Source organism: Patella vulgata, chromosome 1, assembly GCF_932274485.2.
Source record: "Patella vulgata chromosome 1, xgPatVulg1.2, whole genome shotgun sequence".
Classification (NCBI taxonomy): domain Eukaryota; kingdom Metazoa; phylum Mollusca; class Gastropoda; family Patellidae; genus Patella; species Patella vulgata.
In genome coordinates this window covers 77,732,720-77,756,195 of record NC_065879.2, presented here as the reverse complement: position 1 = coordinate 77,756,195, position 23,476 = coordinate 77,732,720, and the positions used below count along the sequence as shown (strand labels likewise).

The 23,476-nt window shown below is 35.3% G+C and overlaps 1 protein-coding gene across 1 annotated transcript; it reads right to left on the bottom strand.

The window, feature by feature from the left end:
* Positions 1-225: 225 nt before the first annotated feature.
* LOC126811075 (zinc finger protein 235) lies at positions 226-8,836 on the bottom strand. Its single transcript, XM_050536550.2, has 2 exons — positions 8,733-8,836; positions 226-5,061 (listed from the first exon to the last, which is right to left on the bottom strand). Exon 2 carries the CDS (start codon positions 5,043-5,045, stop codon positions 4,020-4,022), a length of 1,026 nt encoding a protein of 341 aa, XP_050392507.2. The 5' UTR covers positions 5,046-5,061; positions 8,733-8,836; the 3' UTR covers positions 226-4,019.
* Between the last annotated feature and the right edge of the window lie 14,640 nt (positions 8,837-23,476).

Sequence of the window (23,476 nt, the reverse complement as noted above, 5' to 3'; positions counted from 1 at the left end):
TGCGCGAAACGAACCAAGATCTTTGGGTTATAAACTTAGATTTCAAGTTTCAACAAAATCGGATCAAAATTGTGACCTTTATAGGGTCCACAAGCTAAAAACGTGATTTTTCGTACAATCAGGGGCCATAATCCATGAAGTTTCGGTCCGATACATGCCAATATCAAAAGCAACCAACATCTTTTGGAGATAAACCTATAATTCAGGAAGTTACAATCCAATATGCGCAAAAGGAGCCAAGATCTTTGGGTTATAAACTTACATTTCAAGTTTCAACAAAATGGGATAAAAATTGTGACCTCTATAGGGTCCACAAGCTAAAACCGTGATTTTTCGTACAATCAGGGACCATAATCCATTAAGTTTCGGTCCGATACATGCTACTATCGAAAGCAACCAAGATCTTTTGGAGATAAACCTATTTTTCATGTTTTGTCAAAATCGGATAAGAATTGTGACCTGTAGAGGGTCCACAAACAATTGTGGACGGACAGGGGCGACGGCAATATACGTCCACATGAAAATGTGGGCGTATACAAATCAACTTTTTAAATATCAATGGGACTAGTCAGAAGATTCATACTCTCATCACAGTAGCTTGGCAAGGCAGGGTCGCTACTCCCTGTAAGGTTTGCACAACGACCTTTGCCTTACTCAAATCAGCTGCTGTATATGTATGCTAAACAATACGCTTATACATCAGAAAATAAAATATATGTACTATAATAGGTTGATGTTTGTACCAAGATTCAAAACGATTTCTTGAACGGATGTCAGAACTAACAAACACTGAGATTTTATTAAGAGGGCACTCCCGTTAAGGTGTCAGTCATGAAAATTTCATTGCGTACCTGCTTAATACAGATTCTGTTGTATAATGGAATATGCTCCGGAAACAAAATCCGGATGTAAGGATGGTCATCAGAAAATAAATAGGTATCTTGAACAGTTTCTGAGAATAATAATTACATACCAAAAACTAAGTCAAATGAGTAGTACAAATTTAAAAAATCATTCAACAGAGAAATTTGTTTCAAAGGAAATTGTAAATCCAAGAAATTCCTGAATAGAAAATTTGTTTCCATGGAAAAACAAAAATGATTAAATCTGAGAAATAAGCAAAAGGCACAATTACTATAATAGGTTGATGTTTTATACAAAGTTTCATGAAGATATCTAGAATGGTTTAGGAGATATGCTCCGGAAACAAAATTGTACACCAAAAAATATAAATCCAAGAGATTCCTAAAGAGCAAAATGGACAACTACTATAAGAGGCTGATGTTTGTACAAAGTTTCGTGAGGATACCTTGAATAGTTTATGGGGTTTAATGCCCTACTGTTCTGCTCCGAACTGGGCTAATGAAGATGGGCATACGCCATTCAGTGTGCTATAAGGGAAATTTTACCCGGACAGGACAGCAGCACTACAGCCTACTCTTATATCGAATTCCAACTGTCAAGGGATGTTTTACGTGCACGCCAATCTGTACACGAGACCTCAGTTATTCGTCCCATTGAAATGACTAGACAGCTGTCCTTGTCAGGCCCTCCGTCCTGCATCACTGACAAGGGTGAATCCCGCCAGAAAATCTGGATGAACTTTCTCGGCCAATGCAGGGATCAAACACCCGACTTCCAGTTACCCACTTGGCCACCGTGACCTCCTAATAATTATAAATAATGTTTTGTAGTAGTTTTATCATAGCCTTATCAACAGTTTACAACATAATAGTTACCAAAATATACATTTTACAACATAATCAACAGTTTACAACATAATCAACAGTTATCACAATATACATCCAATATAGTTTTCAAAATAGATGTATACAGCCAAAAACACATTTTACAACATATATGTAGAAAACCAATTATACAGTTTACAACAGATCCAATATATACATCCAATCATAGATGTACATACTTGTATGTATATAGCATTCATTATCTTGTACCAATTTTCTTATGCATCTTACATGTACCTAGAGCCAGCTTATATTTCTTTACTAGCAGGATACCTGGGTCATAACTCCTAAACCGGAAGTGGTAGACTAACACCTCCTGGCCTATGTTATTCCCCGGTCCGAGCTACCCCTATACCCCAAATTTCAGACTTGAGGCAGACCTAGTGTAGCCGCCAACCCCGAACAGACCGACTTCGCTCGGGGGTCATAACTCCGAAACTGGAAATGGTAGACTAACGCCACCTGGCCTATGTTACTCCCCGGTCCGAGCTACCCCTATACCCCAAATTTCAGACTTGGGCCAGACCTAGTGTAGCTGCCAACCCCGAACAGAGAGACAGACAGATACCCGGCTTCGCTCGGGGGTCATAACTCCGAAACCGGAAGTGGTAGACTAACGCCATCTGGCCTATGTTACTCCCTGATCCGAGCTACCTCTATACCCCAAATTTCAGACTCGGGGCAGACCTAGTGTAGCCGCCAACCCCGAACAGACAGACAGACAAACGACAGTCACAAATATATATATTTGTTATTATTTAAATGTGAAAGATTCATTAGATAAAGAGCTGGCCATTCTTGCTATAATAGTTACAAAATAGATAATACAAAATGAAATGAAATGAAATGTGGTTTAATGGCACGTTAGCTCCAACTGGGCTATTTTGAGACAGACTAAATTACAATCACAGGAAAATTTATATGCATAAATAAAAACAATATAACAGTAAGTAAAATTAAAAATAAAATCAATCTTTTATGCAAATAAAATAAAACCAAGTACGAACAATCCAAACCATAAGACAGAATTCGAAGTCCTAAAAAAACGTTCTAGGCAAAATAGTGTATTCAAGCAAAATAGTGTAATCAGCAAATGGACTGCTCCTCACGTACAAAATACACGACAAACAGTGGTAACAGGTGTCCGGAAGAGTAAGCTTACCCTGCCTGGCGCTGCATCCAAACTATTAGACGAAATCTTGGCAAAATAGCGTGACTGGCCAATGGACTATCACAGCCTAGACCGGTTGTGTTCCAAAACAAACGGTATAGGCAAAATAGTGTAATCAGGCAAAATAGTGTAATCAGCAAATGGACTGCTCGCCGTGTACAAAATACACGACAAACAGTGGTAACAGGTGTCCGGAAGAGTAAGCTTACCCTGGCTGGCGCCACACCCGCCATAGCTGCATCCAAACTATTAGGCGAAATATTTAAAAACAAAAATGAAATATAATGAAATGTGGTTTAATGGCACATCAGCATCAACAGGGCTATATTGCGCCAAACATATGTTATTTGACAGACAGATTTAAGCACAGGCCGTGTGTGGATGTATAAATATTCCATCAATAAATCTAGCCTCTGTAATACATGTAAATTACCAACTGATATAAGAATATAGCTGATTTTCTTTTATTTTAATACAACAGCACAGGAACCAATATCATTACTCATCCATATATAATTATAATAACTATAATATACATGCAGAACACACACAGGAACATAACATTTAATTATCAGGCTGTAGTAAAAATGATCAGGGTCCAAATTTACATCCGCCTCCATTCTCTTTGCATTGTTCTTCTGTTTCTGTTGGTGTTCTGCTTCTATGAGAATTTATCTGTCCGTTTTCTCAAATACATGTACAGATCATGTGTAAACTTACACTAAATGTACCTGTATTACTATTCTTCACTTATCACTATTCTTAATTCAAGCACAGACTACATGTACGTGTTGGTTTATACAAAATTCCATTAAGAAATCTAGCCTCATCAGAATATGAATTTGTTGACAGAAATAGAAAACAATGAAAAGCGATAGCTGTCATCCTTCCTTGTTCTAAATTCAATGCTTCATACCATAAAAATCAAATGAATCGATCAATAATTGTGGTCTGTTGAGAGAGCACATGTTGGTACATACTGCTATTGGAATAAATAGCCCATACATGTCGCAATGATAGGACGGTTGCCTTTATTGCATCTCAAGGTGGCTTTGAACACTCACAGTTATCATAAAATATTTTTCAGTAACTTCTCTCCATTATGGCATTTCAGTTTTCGCATGAGCATTTAGAGTACCTTTTTGTGTGAATGGTTTCTCTTCAGAATGAGTTCTCATGTGTGTTTTTAGATTACCGCTTTGACTAAAGGATTTATTACAAACATCACATTCAAATGGTCTATCTCCTGAATGAGTTCTCATGTGCCTGCTTAAGTTACTAGAAGAAGTAAATGATCTATTACAAACCTCACATTTAAAAGGTTTCATTCTAGTATGAGTTCTCATGTGCATCTCTAGAGCACCTCTTTGAGTAAACGATTTATTACAAACATTACACTCAAATGGTTTTTCTCCTGAATGAATTCTTATGTGGGCTTGTAGAGCCCCTCTATGACTAAATGATGTATTACAAATAACACATTCAAATGGTTTTTCTCCAGAATGAATTCTGGTGTGAATGTTTAGTGTATCAGATGCAGTACATGAAAAACCACAAACATCACATTTATATGGTTTCTCTCCAGTATGGATTCTCATGTGTTTGTTCAGATTACCAGCAGTAGTAAAGGATTTACTACAACCATCACATTTAAAAGGCTGACATAGTTTCTCACCTGTGTGAATTTTCATGTGTTCCATTAGATTACCTTGTTGGGAAAATGATCTATTACAAACATCACACTTAAATGGTTTCTCTCCAGAATGAATTCTCATGTGAGATTTTAGATTATTAGAAGAAGTAAATGATTTAACACAAACATTACATTTATAAGGTTTCTCTCCATTGTGAAGTTTCAAATGTACCTTTAGATTACCTTTTAATGCAAAAGATTTACAACAAACATCACATTTATATGGTTTCTCACACTTGTGAATTTTCAAATGGTGGCGTAGATTACTACGCTGGTTAAATGATTTACCACAAACATCACATTTGTATGGTTTCTCCCCGGTATGAATCCTCATATGTGAGTGTAGTGAGAACTTGTGAGCAAGAGATTTACCACATATTTCACACTTAAATGATTTTTTGTCAATGGTTAATTTTGTCCCATTATCTGCCATGCTTTCACAGAAAAAACTGAAAAAAAAATTGCATGAATTATTTTTCATTTTATATACATGTACTATAGTTTAGTTCAAACATAGGTTGCCCTGCAACAAAACAAATGCCCAGCAGCAGCCACTGCAGGGAAAGCACTGTATACCAATAGGTTAATTCCTTTGAATAAATTAAATAACTCACACACATTTCCAGTCTCTAAGATTTCATAATAAAGGAGAATCACTTTAGAAATCATTATTGAAAATCCATAGGTTCTCCCTTTCAAAACAATAGACAGCAAATATATGAAAGATTCATAATTGCAGCCTATAAAGTAGTAACAAGTTTCATAACAAAGGGCTTAACTCAGGAGTTTCAAAAAGATACATGGGCTGAAGTGAAATGAGGTTTAAACATTAAAGTCCTATTTCTTTGCTCCATCCAGGCTAATGAAGAACAGCATACAAGGTACAGTATGCTTTGAGGGGAAATATGGATCTGTTAGCGACGCTATAGCCTTATTTAGAATTGCAACTGTCAAGGATTATCTTGCTTGCAAGCTAACCTACATGTACAGTATAAGCCTACAGAGGATCTGGGTTTCTTGTCCTATCCCTTTTCTCCTTCCTTAACCGTTTAACCGTCGGTTTGTTTTGGGGTTTCGATCCGGAAAAGCATATTGTTAAGAATATATCTTGTAACTCTTTAAATTTATGAATAAATCATACAAATGTGAAAAGAGAGAAATGGGGTTTAATGTCCACTTGACACAAACTAGGTCATTTCGGGCCTAACATATGGTTTTAATTTTATTCCAATAATTCGCTTGCGCCGCTTCCGCGTAGGTGACTTTAGCAGTGGGAGGAAACCGGATGACCCGGAGAAAACCCACGAGGTTGGACAGACGATAAATTTTCTGTTCGATGATGACCAATTTCTGCCATTTCAATCTGCTCTGATGTTTGAGGGGAAACTATGAGGTTTTTCATTAAAAAAAATAGGACGGAAAGACAAGAGGAAATTTTCAATTCATGGAATGAGTATAGAGAAGGTAATATCAGTGTGTCAATGCTGTTACAGATATGTACCAGAGTACATGGACCAGTAGTGTTAAGAAGAAAAACCAGTAAATATCTTGACTGTAAATTATGTATTTACTGTGTGAACCATCGTAAATTTTAAACGGATTTCTTCGATTATGAACAAACTACTTAACTTTGGTTATTATAAACTTACCTGTGTGTTTGTAATAAACTCCCGTTCGATAAAATCCATTGCACAACTAATTATCACAACGATGAGAACAAGTTCTCTCTTGAAAAATTTGAAAATTTACTTGTAATTTCGACAGAGTCGATGTCAACAATGTCTTCGTGACGTATTGGTCGAATCCAATATACCGGTTGCGGGGGTTGGTTAACATTGAAAGATAGTTTGACAGCGCGATCATTTTGATCGTATATGGGTTTGGGCGACGAAAAATATCAATTGAAGGCAATTACATAGGAGATTTATATGGAAACCATTGATCGCCAGTCTATCAAATTTTCTTCACAATTAAAATATCACTGATTGCACGGATACTCGTAAAAATAAAGTCATGTATAAACTATAAATATCCTATCTTCTTTATGTTATAAATAATTTAACAAGGATCATGAAGCTTACCTCCGAATTCTCTGAGTGTATATTTAATTTTATACGCATTCTTTCGATCGAATTATAACTGCTTCAGTAACATATATAATGGTATATAATGCTACTAAGCCCGTATGACCCCGTAAGAAGCGGAACATTAATTCTCGAATTCGACAGTTTTGACCGAAGTGTTATAAAGCCCGTAAAACGAATGTATAGTTGTGTTTGTGCGGCATGCGTGTTCAAAAGTAAATAATCCCATCCGAGTCGCTAATCAAATAATTAGAACAAAATATTTCAAAAAGTAAAGCTATAAAATTTGCAGAGATTTTACTAGAATGTAAAAGACAGTAACTAAATACAGGAATGCGGGTAGTTATGTGTGCGAACGCTCAAACTCAATGCCAATTGTCGTAGGTATCCAGACCACTCGGACCAAAGACTACTCGGACTAAGACCAGTCGGACCAATTAAATTATATTATAAGGCTAGACAATATGCTATTTATTTATTATTAAATCACAATACAAAGAAGCAAATAATTCTTATAGGGAATTCTTATATTTAGAGTTGTTTAGTTCAATTTTGTGTACGGAAAATAAATCAACGATTAGTTTTAGAATTAATTAATAATGGTGCCAAAAAAAATATCAATCTAATTTTTCTTATTTACTCTTGCAATGAGACTCGGTATGTCCAGACTTTTGACAGTTTCTACATATACGGGTATACTGTTCTTGTCTGATAGCCTAATTTTACTTTTTCCACATTCGCGGTATCCCCAGTGGTTTCATTCCGTTCTACCCCACTAACCCCTGGGTTACTATATATGGGGGGGGGGGGAGACACGTTTTCAAGTTATCCGCCCTTGATGCGTTAATATAAACAGCACATAATAATACGAAGACCGGACGTTTATATGCCCCTTTTTAAACGTGACTACAAGTGTGGTTCTCGATATTTTGCGATTTGGAATACAATTATCAATTTATTCAAACAACACGTTATTATTAGTTCGAGTAGTCATATTAAAACACACACAATTAGCAATTTATTCAAATAACACTTTATTATTGGTTCGAGTAGTCATATTAAAATAAACACAATTATCAATTTATTAAAATAACACTTTATTATTGGTTCGAGTAATCACATTAAAACAAACGCAATTATCAATTTATTAAAACAACACTTTATTATTGGTCCGAGTCGTCTTTCTGTTGGGTCCGAATAGTCTTTTTGTATGGTCCGAGTAGTCTATTTGTTTGGGCTGAGTGGTCTATCAGTTGGTCCGACTGGTCTTGAACCGAGTGGTCTTTGGTCCGAGTGGTCATGGATTCTTGTCGTAATTGTACTTGAATTTCCTATGCTGTCACCCCTAATACGAAATGATATCTTCCGCAGAGTGACGTAACCATCTTCCATATTGGTATTTTTCTCTGGGAAAAGTTTGTGATATTTCAATTTTTCAAGAGAGAACTTGTTTTCATCGTTGTGATAATTAGTTGTGCAATGGATTTTATCGAACGGGAGTTCATTACAAACACACAGGTAAGTTTATAATAACCAAAGTAAAGTAGTTTGTTCATAATCGAAGAAATCCGTTTAAAATTTACCAAGACTCAGACAGTAAATGTATTATGTATGTGAAATAATATTATTGAAATAAATATTTAGTTTGTGTATCTTTTATACAATGTATTATGTATGTGAAATATTATAGTTTGCATTATGTTAAATGTCTATGTAAATTTAAGTATTAAATGCTTATGTAATGTAATGTATTTATATTATCTATTATGCAATATATATTTATGTCTATATAAATATATGTATTAAATTAATGTTAATGTTTATGTAATGTATCTAATCTATTATGCAATATTTATGTTAATAAATATCATTTCGTACATGTAATAATGGTTTGTTTTGGGTTTTTTGGGCCGTTATGACCAAATTTTTGGGCTGTTATCAGTAAATTTTTGGGTCGATAATTACACACAATAACATTGTTATTGTCAATCTTGTGATTAATCTCTTGTCTTATTTACCATTGGTTTATTTCTGACTTTATAAATTATTACATTAATGTCTGCTTATGTTAACACTTGATCTCGATGAATGACCAAAAGTAAATCCATATTCGAAGAAATTAATTCTGCTTCTAAATGTAACAGCCTGTCCAGTGTATCCGGTTGATCAGTTGTATATAAAACTTAAACCGGCTCTTCGTCAACCCAAGTAATTCATGCCGTTACTTGTACTATTATAGCTCAGCTCTGAACGTTGGTCTCATTACACTCGCCCTGTATGTTCAGGAACCGCCCTATTGAATCCTTGCCGCACAAATTTCGGAACCAATCAAATGTACTAGCCAACCTTTTACTGCTAAACGATCGGGTTTCAGCCCTGTGAACGCCTTTACAATGTAAAAGAATATTTTAGTGAGAAAATAATACCTTGCTTACCTAGCTCGCTAGAGTCAGTATGGGCGACACAATACGTTGTTACTGTAGTGTTAGATGATGATGATGACGTATACGAATGTCGTGATGTCGTGTTGTCGGGTTGTTGGGTTGTCGGGTTGTCGTGGTGTCGGGTTAAAATGTCGTGATGTCGGGTTGTCGCCTTATGAAGGGCGACACCACGACATCCCGACATGATACCAATCAGCCACCATAATAAATGAGCTTTCTGAAACACGTTTTAAGATTGCGATGGGCGTGTTATAGTGCTATTAAGACGGCATTTGACTATAAATAAGTGGTCAGCCTACAGTAGATCGTAAAATTCACAGCCAAACAATGATTCCATAGTAAAGTCTTTGAGCGTCAGTTTGGGGAATCCCTAAAAGGAATATCACTCCAAAAATGCTGCAATTTCGTTCAGTAATTTACGTTCGATATCATGTTTGGAAGACCAAACAGCTCTTTACTGTATTATCGGTTGGTAGAGCCGTTTCACAGCACACGACTAGCGTCCTTTGTTGTCATATATAATGTTCAGGTCAAATGAATTTGGAGAAATGTTGTTTGCAAGATTGGTATTTTCTAGATTTGTATTTGAAAAAATGTGTTGTTCTAGATTTGTTTTTCGCTGTATGTTTCTGATGAAATGCAAAAATATAACCTTTTTTGTATTTTCTATCATTATATTAAAATACAATTACATTAAACAAAAATATAATTTAGAAATCTCAAGTGACAAATGTTAATTTTAGTATACGGCAACAAATGAAGAAATAAGAATTAAGAACACTGAATAAAGAGTTGAGAATTACGAACACCGAAAAAAGAACTACAACACCGAATTAAGAGCAAGATATAAATGGGACGTGGTTAAATGACAGCACCATCACATGGTACATGTTATCGGCTAGATGTTGTAGAACTTGAGGTCGTTGCTTCAGGAACATGGCACCATCAATCTGATTAAAACACAGATCCTATTTCGTTTCGTTTTTTATAGTTCAAAATTTCGCGTTACCCGTCTTTAACACACTAGGTTCTGGAAGGAGTGTTATATAACCCGCGTTCTGGATGATGTGAGGGATTAACCAATGAATCGGTCTGTTTTGGCGTGAGGTGCACGGAACTGTGGGTAACTCACTAGAAACATCAATACTGATTGATTAATCAAATACATCACAATTCCCGAACTTATGTTATCTACAGACACGTGAGCAGTAGCGTCCAATCAGAGGTTGTGACATCGCGACCTCCACGGAAACCTTGACATTGAATGAACCTTGAACTTTGCAACTCGATTATCCCATGTAGACATTTTAGCTTGAAAGCGCGAGATTTGGTATTCGCGACGATCAAGGAATCTGATAGGCTCACAAGCTGGCCTTGTTCCCAAACGAAATTAGTGCCGAAATATGCAGGGTATTGCGAGAAGGCCTTGATAAGATGTACGTAGTTAAAGCGAGATATCAAGCCTTCTATTGAAGATGCCCCCCCCCCCACACACACACACACATACATTCCTCGATCGTCGCGAATATCAAGTCTCGCACTTTCAAGCTAAAGTGTCTACCTGTGATAATCGTATTGCAAAGTTCAAGGTTCATTCAATGTCAAGGTTTCCGTGGAGGTCGCTCACATGTCTGTAGATAAAATGTGAAGTAAACAAGCAACGCCAAGATGTAAAACTTGCAGTCGTTGCCTGCTTTTTTTGAAGAGTATATATATATATATATATATATATATATATATATATATATATATAAATATATATATATAAATATAAAAAATTTTGAAAAAAGAACTACATTATTTGTCGATGTACTTATAACAGTGGTTGCTTGTATAAGAATGTAATACATTACTTGGTACATACCATTTGTGTACGTAATGCTGAGTTTGAAACCCGTTTTTACACTCCCGTCTGTTTTAAATCTCACAGTAGTGGAGTAACCTGTTTGTATTATGATTGGGCCTGGTGGTACCGATCCACAATATCTATAAAATATTCAATATAAAATATGATGAGTTATTTATCCAATTGATATTCTTTGTGTTACGGCTACTTGGCCACAAACAATAGAGTCGATCGGGAAATATTTTACATTTTTATTATTTACTAGCAGGATACCCGGCTTCGCTCGGGGGGGGGCATAACTCCGAAACCGGAAGTGGTAGACTAATGCCACCTGGCCTATGTTACTCCCCGGTCCGAGCTACCCCTATACCCTAAATTTCAGACTCGGGGCAGACCTAGTGTAGCCGCCAACCCCCAACCCAAAACAGACCCGCTTCGCTCTGGGGTCATAACTCCGAAACCGGAAGTGGTAGACTAACGCCACCTGGCCTATGTTACTCCCCGGTCTGAGCTACCCCTATACCCCAAATTTCAGACTCGGGGCAGACCTAGTGTAGCCGCCAACCCCGAACAGACAGATAGACAGACAGACAAACAGACAGACAAACGACAGTCACAAATATTAGTATAGATTTTTACGCGGAGTGTATATTATCTATTGCCTGGTATTTCTAGGATAAGTACATAGTAAGGTTCTTGAAATTAATACCAAAAACTTCACTTTATTTTTACGCGGGGTGTATATTATCTATTGCCTATAGTATTTTTAGGATAAATACATAGTTAGGTTCTTGAAATTAATACCAAAACTTCACTTTTGGAATTTTTCTAGCGCAAATAACCAAGGTTGAGTCATAGAGCCTGGGAAATAAGAAAACAAAGTTTAGCGTCGGCGATTGGATAACACAAATAGTGTCGGTCGGGTAACCATTAACACCGGTATTTCTTTTTTATTTTGGCCTTTATAGCCTATAATTGAAAATAAATGGTCATTATCTCGCCTCTAATTATCTCGCCTCTAACATCCACATCATGCAGGTAGTCGAATAATGAACACTGTAGAAGCCGACCATTGCGTTCTGTTCGTTTAGTCATGCATCAGATGCATGTATGATCTTATTATTGGATTCTGTGGTCAACTTGTATTTAGTTTGAGAATCACGTTGCCTGGATAATCTTAATTATTTGACACACCGCGCCGTAGTCAAGTGAACGCAGTACTACATTTCAATTCGGCACCACTCGTCATAGCCAAACATGTGCCAGTTGCTTTTATTTTAATACATACGATTCATTCAATGAACTTAACAAATGCGATGTATAGGCATTAAGTACGATTCGTTATATATTCACATGTTTTACTAGGACAAAGCGAAGTTGTTATTGACAACGGCAAATGTAGATTTGAGATACCACCATACCTTAAGCCTTGTAACTCTAGATAATCATATATACAACCATCATCACCTTTTGTCAGGGGACCATTGCATTCTCCACCTGTTGTTTCAATGCCAAGCTTGGCGTCAAGTGTTAGTCTGATATTCTGACCAGCTCGGCCATTTATAGTATAGCACTTAGTAACACCATTTGTATAATTGGCAGGGTAATTCGGTGATGTTATTACTGAAAATATAACAATGTAAAACGAAGTTAATTCTTACGATACTGGTTAAATCAATAATTGCATATACAAAGTTATGGTCACTCATCCACGACTACTTGTACATAACTTGGGTAGTTTATATTACAAGTGAGTGCAATCATCTCAAGTATGTATATTAGATCTAAATATTACCGTTGCCAGTCAGCATGTCAGCTATTTGCTCAACCGGAGTTACATGATAAATTGCTAGCATTATTAAAAGAGACAAACTTTTATTCAAAATTTTAATTGTATATATTTATCTAGTTCCTTTTGGAACTGTCTATGAGCGGACGATGTCCACTAACAGTTCCTATCCGGCCTTATGTAGCTGCAATATGAAAATTACGGTAAAATACCGCACTTCCCCACCTCTGTTCTCGCACTGTTTTAGAACCCTAACCTTCTATTTTCACCACGATTCATTGGTTTCCAACAAAAAGAATCATTTGTTACTATATTTGACGCAAATTTATAATAATTCAACACCATTTTCAAGTAGAATTTAGCGATGAAAAAAACATGCAGTTTGTGCATGTTCGAGTCTCGCAATCAGATCAAACGTATTTTGTGTATGTTTATAATCGCAGAATTCTACTTGAAAATAGTGTTGAATCATTATAAACGTGTGTCAGCTGTGGCAAGGAATGATTCCTTTGGCGAATAAAGTAGAATCAAGGTGAAAAATAGTAGGTAAGGATTCCAAAATAGCCTTAGAACAGAGGTGGGGAAGAGTGGTATTTTCATATTGCAGCTATATAAGGCCGGATAGGAACTGACTGCGATATCACCTCGGTGGAAGCGGACGTTAAATAAAGCTATTTCACACACTGTCAGTGGACATCGTCCGCTCAAAGACAGTTCCTAAAGGAACTAATATTTATCATATTTTGCGTTTTAAATATTTATATATGTAAAGGACTTGATATATTTATTTTTAATTATATTTTCTGTGATATTGGTTTTTATTTACATATATATATATATATATGAAAAAATCTATGTGATATCGTTTTAATTTGCTCGTTAAAGTCACCATATGTTTGGCGCAATATAGCCCGGTTGGAGCAGATGTGCCATTAAACAACACTTCATTTCATATATTACAAGATAGTATGTAGCAACATTATCCGGATAATTGACAGGATAACTCGTTGATGTTATAACTGGAACTATAAACAATGTAAAACCAGCGGATACGCCCACATTTTCGAGAGATGGATAGAGAACAAGCTAAAACTACAATTCGATATGCGCGAATATCGAAAGGAACCAAGATCTTTGGGTTATAAACTTACATTTCAAGTTTCAACAAAATCGGATAAAAATTGTGACCTCTATAGGGTCCACAACCTTGATATACCATATTTTACGCTATTTGAGAACGAAGGTCGGGCATTTTATCTGTCAGTTTTCGGCCGATTTTCACGAAATTCGAACGAAGCCGTCCTTAGCGCGTAACGGTGATATAATAATACGATTTTTTAAATCGGATAAAAATTATGACCTCTATAGGGTCCACAAGCTAAAAACGTGATTTTTCGTACAATCAGGGGCCATAATTCAGGAAGTTACGGTCCGATATGGAAAAGAACCGAGATCTTTGGGTTATAAACTTACATTTCAAGTTTCAACAAAATCGGATAAAAATTGTGACCTCTATAGGGTCCAAAACCTTGATATACCATATTTTTACGCTATTTGAGAACGAACGGTGGACATTTTGTCTGTCAGTTTTGGGCCGATTTTCACGAAATTCGTACTCAGTCGTCCTTAGGGTGTAATGGTGATATAATAATACGGTTTTTTAAACGGATAAAAATTATGACCTCTATAGGGTCCACACGGTAAAAACGCGATTTTTCGTACAATCAGGGGCCATAATTCAGGAAGTTACGTTCCGATATGCACGAATATCGAAAGGATAAATATTTTTGGGTTATAAGCATACATTTCAAGTTTAAAGCAAATCGGATAAAAATTGTGACCTCTATAGTGTCCACAAGCTAAAAACGTGATTTTTCGTACAATCAGGGGCCATAATCCATGAAGTTACAGTCCGATACATGCCAAAATCGAAAGGAACCGAGATCGCAGGGTGATAAACCTATATTTCAAGTTTCATTAAAAATTGTGACCTGTAGACTGTTCACAAATAATTGTGGACACAGTTAATAATTACGTTTAGCAAGCAATGCTTAAATAATTATTTACACCTAAACCACTATGGTTGACACATCGGCTGCTCATGCTCGACTGCTTATAAATAAACTGTAATTAAAGATACTCTGTCTGAAATAATATCTACTTACTGTTATCATCTAGAATATTAATACATCGACATTCGATTCCATCATCAACAGGAAAACATGTTTCCCACTCATTACTACATGGATTCGGTTCACATATATAAACTACAAAATAAACATATTATTATTTACCTTAGCACACAGAAAAGTACATTCATCAAACAGCCAAAGATAAAAAGTCTCGGTCAATGTCTCAAGGGAGAAGTTTATAAACTGGAACTGGATGATTATAAAAAACAAAATCGAAACAGACAGTATTGCCCTTTGACCTTTCCTATACCCCCGGTAAACATCGGCTTGTAGATAGTCAGATTCAAAACATTTTTGTCCCAAAGTTTTTTTTATTTTTTTCAAAATTGTTTTTCCCTAAGCTTTTTTTTTTTTATATATATTTTTCATGTTTAATCCTTGTATGTCATCACACTTTCTCTGGGTATTCATGTAATGGAATAAAAACACTAGATTTTAACACTCTGGCAACAACTGTTATTCTTTTCCAATAGGTGTGATAACAGAGCAGCAGGTTTTGTTTTGTCAGCTTGTTATGACGACGGATTTAAAACTTAGCAAAATTGAAAAATTCTTTAGTTTCTAGATTTTTTAGCAAGTAAAATATCAGCCATATATATAAACATCATTAAATAAGTAATTGAACAAATCATTTCGCAGTTACAAATTCTTGTCTAACATTTATTGAATTTTAGACCGATTTAAACACTGTAAAATGTACAATAAATTCAAATCATTATATAATTTCTTTCTTGCACCACCACACTTACTCCAACTGTCTCATGTATGTAGGTTAAAAGATCAAGAACGTTTTAATTGTAGGACTTGTTTAATACCAGTGATTATTATAAGTTAAAAATACGTCGTTAAAAAACCACTTTACTTCATTCTGATATATTTGTTCGGATGGGACGAAAAATCGAGGTCCCGTGTACACATTGGCGTGTACGTAAAAGATCCATTGACAGTTGGGATTCGATATAAGAGTAGGCCGTATTGCCGCTGTCCGGACAATATTTCCCTTATAGCACACTGTATGGCGTTCTTACATTTCCTACCCATGGGGATAATATAATTTGAAATAAAATAATAATAAACAATCGGGAAAACCTGTATATTTTATATGTGGTATGAAACCACAAATTCAATTATCAGTGCGCGTTTTCTAATGTGACCTTGAAAGTAGAGACTACATCAACTTCCTAGGCGAAAAGTCGCCAGTACGACAGCAAGCCAAAATGATAGGTCGCTTATAGCGCGTGTGTTTATTTCCTAATTTCTACTTTTCGAATTGCATTATGGCTTGGTATGCGTGTTGGCGCCTTCTTACTGACATCAATAAATACAAAAATATGACTACGTCGAAAGTGGACAAGACGGTACACAAGCCAAAATGCAAGTCGAAAATAAGAAATTAGGAAAAAAACGAGGGGCGCTATTATCGCAGTGTATTATTTCTTAATTTTCTATTTTCGAGTCGATTTTGGCTTGTATAGCGTGCTGTCGCATCACATTTTGTCGTAACTTCTACTTTTCGACTTTCGTGTTTTGAAGGGGCGAAAAGTAGAAATTATGAATGGTAGTTACAGGCTTCCATAATTATGTATCTACTAGTATATACCAGTGGTTTTAAACATATATATATACACACACACACACCAGGTATTCACTGTAAACTATGTACATGTCAGCACCATTACAACACAGAGTTGCGGGGTGGGTGTTATTTAAATAATAAAACTTACCGCTACTCATACAATATTGAAATCCATGGCTGTAAATCATATTCTGTGTAGAGTACATTCTATCTGGTGCAATTATACAGGCCATGGTATCGGGATGATAGAAAAATGACTGATGTCCTCTATAGTCTGTCATAAAGAGAGAGAGAGAGAAATGGGGTTTAACGTCCACTCGTCTGTCATAAAGGCACATTCTAATTTACAACTGGTGTAAAACACAGAACTTTGATCAGGTATAACATAGTTAGATATAAATAAAATAAAGTTAAAATCTGTTATATCCATCTTCCGTGTTTGTAAAATATATCCAATTCTATCAAACTGTGTTTAGTCCACGGTGGCCATTTTCACACAAGAGTAAAATTTGAGACATACGTTTTGCTTTAATAGTCAACAGGCTTTTACCTTGTGTAAAAAACACCCCAAAGACCAGCCTGGTGTTAAAGTATTATTATATATTTATACGTGCATAATAGCGCCATAATACAACAAAGCAAGAAACTAGACTTGTTTGTGTATATTGATTGAACAATGATGTCATCATATAGCACGGCAACAACGGAATACAACGCTTGTTAATTTCCAAATGTAGGGTCGAGATAACGAACTTTTTATAGTTATGCATTCTTCCATATTTTCCTATATACATTTAAATAATAATAATAATAACTTTATTTAATGAGGCAACGTATTTAGTTTTCAAAAAAAAAACCCCAAAAAACTAATCTTCCATAGGTCCCTCCTAAGCTACAAAGACATATATACATGTAATATTAGGATAAATTCAAAATCATTTGAAATGCAATAGCATTTGAAAGTTGGAAGTTTGGGAAGTCACTCCCAAACTACAAAACATATACATTATACAAGTAGAATATAGGAAGAACACTATAATTACACACAAAATAAGATAGAATGCAGTTGCAAGTTAAAATAATAAGTATGTCATCAGTTGAATATTATGGTTCCTTCAGTGTGCAAAATAAATGAGTTTTCAGTTTAATCTTAAAATTTTCAACATTTTTACACATCTTTATATCAAAAGGCAGATTATTCCATAAAAGACATGCAGAATAATGAAAAGTACGTTTCATGGATTCCGTTTTGCATTTTTGAAGAAAAAGAGATTTACTCGTCTATGAACGGAGTAAGATATCCGTTTCGGAAACAAGAGAATTTTCAATAAAATAGGAATTTAGATAAAGTGGAGTATTAAATGTAATAATTTTGAATAAAGAAATGTTTTGTTTATCAACGATAAAAAATATATTTTTAAAATGAATCCGTCCGTTAAACCAAGTTATGGGATTAATACTTGAAAGATATCAGCAGGAAAATTAACAGAAGTTCTGCTTTGCGTATCTTTTTGTATTTCCGAAGTACGGCCAAGTCATATACATTTTTAATAACAATAAGTGTCGGAACGCTCCTTGTATATAGATATTATGTCCATCTTAGCAAATTGTAAAACTAAATTACGTATTTTGAACTGCTAACATATGTATTTTGCACCGTGAACATTGTAATATTGGCAACGTTATCCTTCCTTCCTTCCATAGGACAACGCTAGAAAATCAAGATGAACTTTCTCGTCCAAAACAGAAATTGAACACAGTACACGCCAATGTGTACACACATCCCCGTCTATCCGAAAAGCAAGCCGCTGTTCCAGCACCACTAACAATTACTGAGCCACCATTGTAAACTGCTATTGAAAATTGATAATCAAGTAGTATAAAATATAGGTAAATACAACTCTCAGCTAATATATATATAGGCTAAACTAAATTAAAGAAATGCACCAAAATACTAATTTAACGGCTAGTACTTTCTGTTCGTAATGAACATCTTCAGGCCATTTATGAAAGAGTATGTAGAACAATAGACGTAACGGCATGGTCTTACTATAAATATAACTTAAATACAACATAATAATATTTACACATTTAGTAAATAATATGTAAAAAGAGAATTATTTCATCTGTTACTATAATATCCGTTTATTTATTTAATTCTGGTTTGTACCTTTTGATGAAACAATTTTCTTTACATTCTAGTAGTAAATCATTATTTAAAAAATTCAATTTGTAGAAGAGAAATATATAGCTTATGATTTGATGTCTATCCGAATTAAGTAAACGTGGTCGATTTGTTTATTTGTTATTTATTTAAATGTGAAATGAAATGGTCTTTAGCGTCCTACTGCTCTGCTCCTACGGCAATATCCAATTCGTTCAATCGCAAAGACAGCTACCTAATCTGAAACACTTTCTAACCCAAGCTTTTTGTTATGTATTTAAATGTCCCGATGTTCGATGTAAATGTTACGACCATATAGCGCCAAACAGAAAATATAATTTTCATTATTCAACTTTCAGTTTTAGCGTCAACGGCAATATGGATTTTGACATAAAACACCTCAGATACTATGTCTTGTAATGACCTTCGCCATTTTTACATCGGAGAAACGGGCACTTATCTTATGGATAGAGTACGAAACCGTCGACGGGATTGTAAAATAGAAAATGGGCCAATATTTGTACAACTAAGACCAATCTTTAAAGCGAGAATTTCAAATTTTCTAAGAAAGTCAAAACATAATTATTTCTATGTCTTTTGCTCAGTAGGTTATCAAATCACTATTATACGATCATGGGCATTATTTCCCACCCTTAAAAATCTATGACACAGGAAATAACAACACAATTACCTCCCCTGTTTTGCTATTGACAACATGGGGCAGCCATTTTCCAACGTTGGAATTTGAAGTTAAAAATGATATTTTTGCCAATTTCTCAGCTGGCAATAGCGAATTATAGGATTAATAGGATTATTCTTTAACAAGGTAGGACTGTTTATGGATACCATCTATTTTAAGGCTTTATTTTAATACATTTTAAAAATATAACTTGAAAATTTTGCAATTGCAACTTTAAATGTTTCCGTTTTATAAAATGACAGTCAAAACATTTTATCCTCAACTTAATAGTCAATAAGTAACAATTGCCCATTAATTATCTTAATCTATCCCGAGATTATTTCCTAAATTATAGCCATATGCAACAGATTAACACACGTGTATACATGTTCTCTGTTATAAATTAATTACCTACATAATATGTGATCATAGACTATTATAACTTTAGGCAATTAAAACCACCGAGTTACTGTGTAAATATGCATAAATTGTCCAAAACTATTTTTTCAGTCTACAATATATTGTATATCACTGTAATTCCGATAAACACAATTATCACAAACTAGTGCATTTCAAGTACAACACAAAATTAATATTGATGTGAACACACATCTATTTTAAACTAAATATTGTTACAATTGTCAGCGTGGTTACTGATGCCTAGAATTTAGCTACTTCATGAAAAAGTTTTCGATTAAAGATACATTATGTAAGATTTAGATGAGCTGACCGTTATTGCTATAATAGTTAAAAAATAGATAATGCAAAATGAATATATTGAAAGTTTCATTCAAATTACTATATTCTGGGCGAAAATATTAGCTTTTTTAAAAATGTATAACAAGATGTGTGCACTGATCGTCATAACCATACTGGTTTTTCGAGACTAAGCCTGGCGTCATCAGTCTTATGGTAAATTATTAACTGGCTGAACCGTTCTAATCTACTTAAAATCAGACCTATCCGATGGCATCGAGACTTGATTTTGGTCTAATCGTGTTAATTAATAGTTTATGTAACACTTAAGGCTTAAGGAAAGATCTGCACTAGACAGATTTAGCTCTTGCATAATGCCTGTTTAAGTAACTAAAAGCCAAATACGTAGATATATTGGGTATATATGGGACAACATCAATATCCATAGGCCGACCAGAAGTTCAGTGCATTATTTGATCCCACAAACTACCACATGGTGTTTGGAAAAGTATGAATTTCGAAAGGAACAGAGTCGATATTCAGTGGTTTCATTATTCATTTTACCTCTTGTAAATGGCCATCGACTTTCCGTTTTTTTTTTTTCGAAAAGGACTATTGAAAGTTTTTTCAACAAGCGGTTAATCCAAATTATCTTTAGTCGCGATATTATAACATAGTATGACATGCGCTATCCAGAGTAAATGATAGTGTACGTTATGCATAATGTATGATATATTGACATTCTGCTGTGTCTATCATAAACACTGATCAGGTGAAATCTGAAACACCTGTACTGTCTACATAATGAGATCCAATGTTAACTAGGCTAAATTTAGATGAAATGTCCATTAAAGAAGTTTATTAGCACGAACACTGGAGCATTTTCGCAACTAAAGACATATGCATGATGCTAATAATAAACGCCATAAATTGTTCCGGATATCCATAAATCTTATCCTTCATATATTACAGCTATCATAGTACATTATAATGCACCATATAAAACTGTTTTCTGCCGCCTGACTCGGAAATCTTAGAAAACATGCGCCAAGTGTATTTTGAGTCATCTGTCGGGCTTGCACACTCCGCTTGAGTTTGCTTTCCTATCGGTTCTTGCATAAGATTTACTGTTTAGCGTATCTTTGCTTTAGTGTCTTACGTTTAATTTGATCGGGAGATGTGTTTGTCGACAACACTGCAAGAATTGGTCGTGGCACTGCAAGAGGGGTGGGTCAGATTGCCCCAAATCGTGATTGGATGATTGGTTAGGAGCATGCCACGACGAATTGCTGAATGTCTGAGGATTGGTGGAGCAATTACTCATTATTAAAACAAAAATCAAAAACGTCCATTTTCACTTTTGACAGTGTATCTCTTTGCGAATGAAATGGAGGCCGTCAGATAAGCCGCCCATATGAACTGTTTATGTTCATGTGTAGGCAATTGACCTGTTATTAACATTCACTGGTTACCTCTAATAAAAACAGCAGTACATTTCCGCAGTTTTGTATTGTTTCTGAATATCCCCTTTATTGTTTTTTTTTCAAATGGAACAAAGTTAATTAGGCTGTACTCAACCCTATAGAAAGACCCCAAAATACGGGTATTAATATCAATACGAAATTACTGGAAAGTATGTTTCTTTATTTTGGCTCTTTGAATCTATCAATTATTTCCTGGCGCATTCAGGATTATGCACGGTCGTCTAGATAGTTTCTTATAGTGTGCCAGCTTGATTTACTGTTATCGTGCGGTGAATATCCTTGTAGTGTGCTGGTTTATAGTGTACCAGGTTTCCGTATGTGTCAACAAGTCACGTGATATCCTACGTTTGCATTTGAAAGTTGATTCTGTGCGAAAGATGCTATGTAGAAAGCGTGATGGACAAATGAGAGGTGGCAGAGCGCAAATGTAAAATGTAATGTAAGAGATGTAAAATGTAGACACGTCAATAAAAGCATTTTCCAACAAAACATGTCATTTGACACTTAACATTAATTGACGTTATACATTTAACTCTTGCCTTAGAGGTATTATGACTTTATCATTATCGGTATTAGGACTTTGTACATTGTACTTTTTATACGCCCACATTTTCATGTGGACGTATATTGTCGTCGCCCCTGTCCGTCCGTCCACGATTGTTTGTGAACAGTCTACGGGTCACAATTTTTATCCGATTTCAATGAAACTTGAAATATAGGTTTATCCCCCCAAAGATCTCGGTTCCTTTTAATATTGGCATGTATCGGACTGTAACTTCATGGATTATGGCCCCTGATTTTACGAAAAATCACGTTTTTAGCTTGTTCTCTATCCATCTCTCGAAAATGTGGGCGTATCCTGCCTGAAATGTATGCTTATAACTTCCTGAATTATGACCCCTGATTTTACGAAAAATCGCGTTTTTAGCTTGTGGACCCTATAGAGGTCATAATTTTTATCCGATTTAAAAAAACGTATTATTATATCACCGTTACACCCTAGGGACGGCTGAGTTCGAATTTCGTGAAAATCGGCCCAAAACTGACAGACAAAATGGCCTCCCTTCGTTCTCAAATAGCGTAAAAATATGGTATATCAAGGTTGTGGACCCTATAGAGGTCACAATTTTTATCCGATTTTGTTGAAACTTGAAATGTAAGTTTATAACCCAAAGATTTCGGTTCCTTTCGATATTCGCGCATATCGGACTGTAACTTCCTGAATTATGGCCCCTGATTTTACGAAAAATCGCGTTTTTAGCTTGTGGACCCTATAGAGGTCATAATTTTTATCCGATTTAAAAAAACGTATTATTATATCACCGTTACACCCTAGGGACGGCTGAGTTCGAATTTCGTGAAAATCGGCCCAAAATTGACAGACAAAATGGCCGCCGTTCGTTCTCAAATAGCATAAAAATATGGTATATCAAGGTTGTGGACCCTATGGAGGTCACAATTTTTATCCGATTTTATTGAAACTTGAAATGTAAGTTTATAACCCAAAGATCTTGGTTCCTTTTGATATTCGCGCATATCGGAACGTAACTTCCTGAATTATGGCCCCTGATTGTACGACAAATCGTGTTTTTAGCTTGTGGACACTATAGAGGTCATAATTTTTTATCCGATTTATAAAACCGTATTATTATATCACCGTTACACCCTAAGTACGGCTGAGTTCGTTTTTCATGAAAATCGGCCCAAAACTGACAGACAAACTGGCTGCCGTTCGTTCCCAAATAGCGTAAAAATATGGTATATCAAGGTTGTGGACCCTATAGAGGTCATAATTTTTATCCGATTTTGTTGAAACTTGAAATGTGAGTTTATAACCCAAAGATCTCGGTTCCTTTCGATATTCGCACATATCGGAACGTAACTTCCTGAGTTATGGCCCCTGATTGTAC

Coding starts and splice junctions, on each gene's coding strand:
- LOC126811075 (XM_050536550.2), bottom strand. CDS start 5,045: ATGGCAGATAATGGGACAAAATTAACCATTGACAAAAAATCATTTAAG.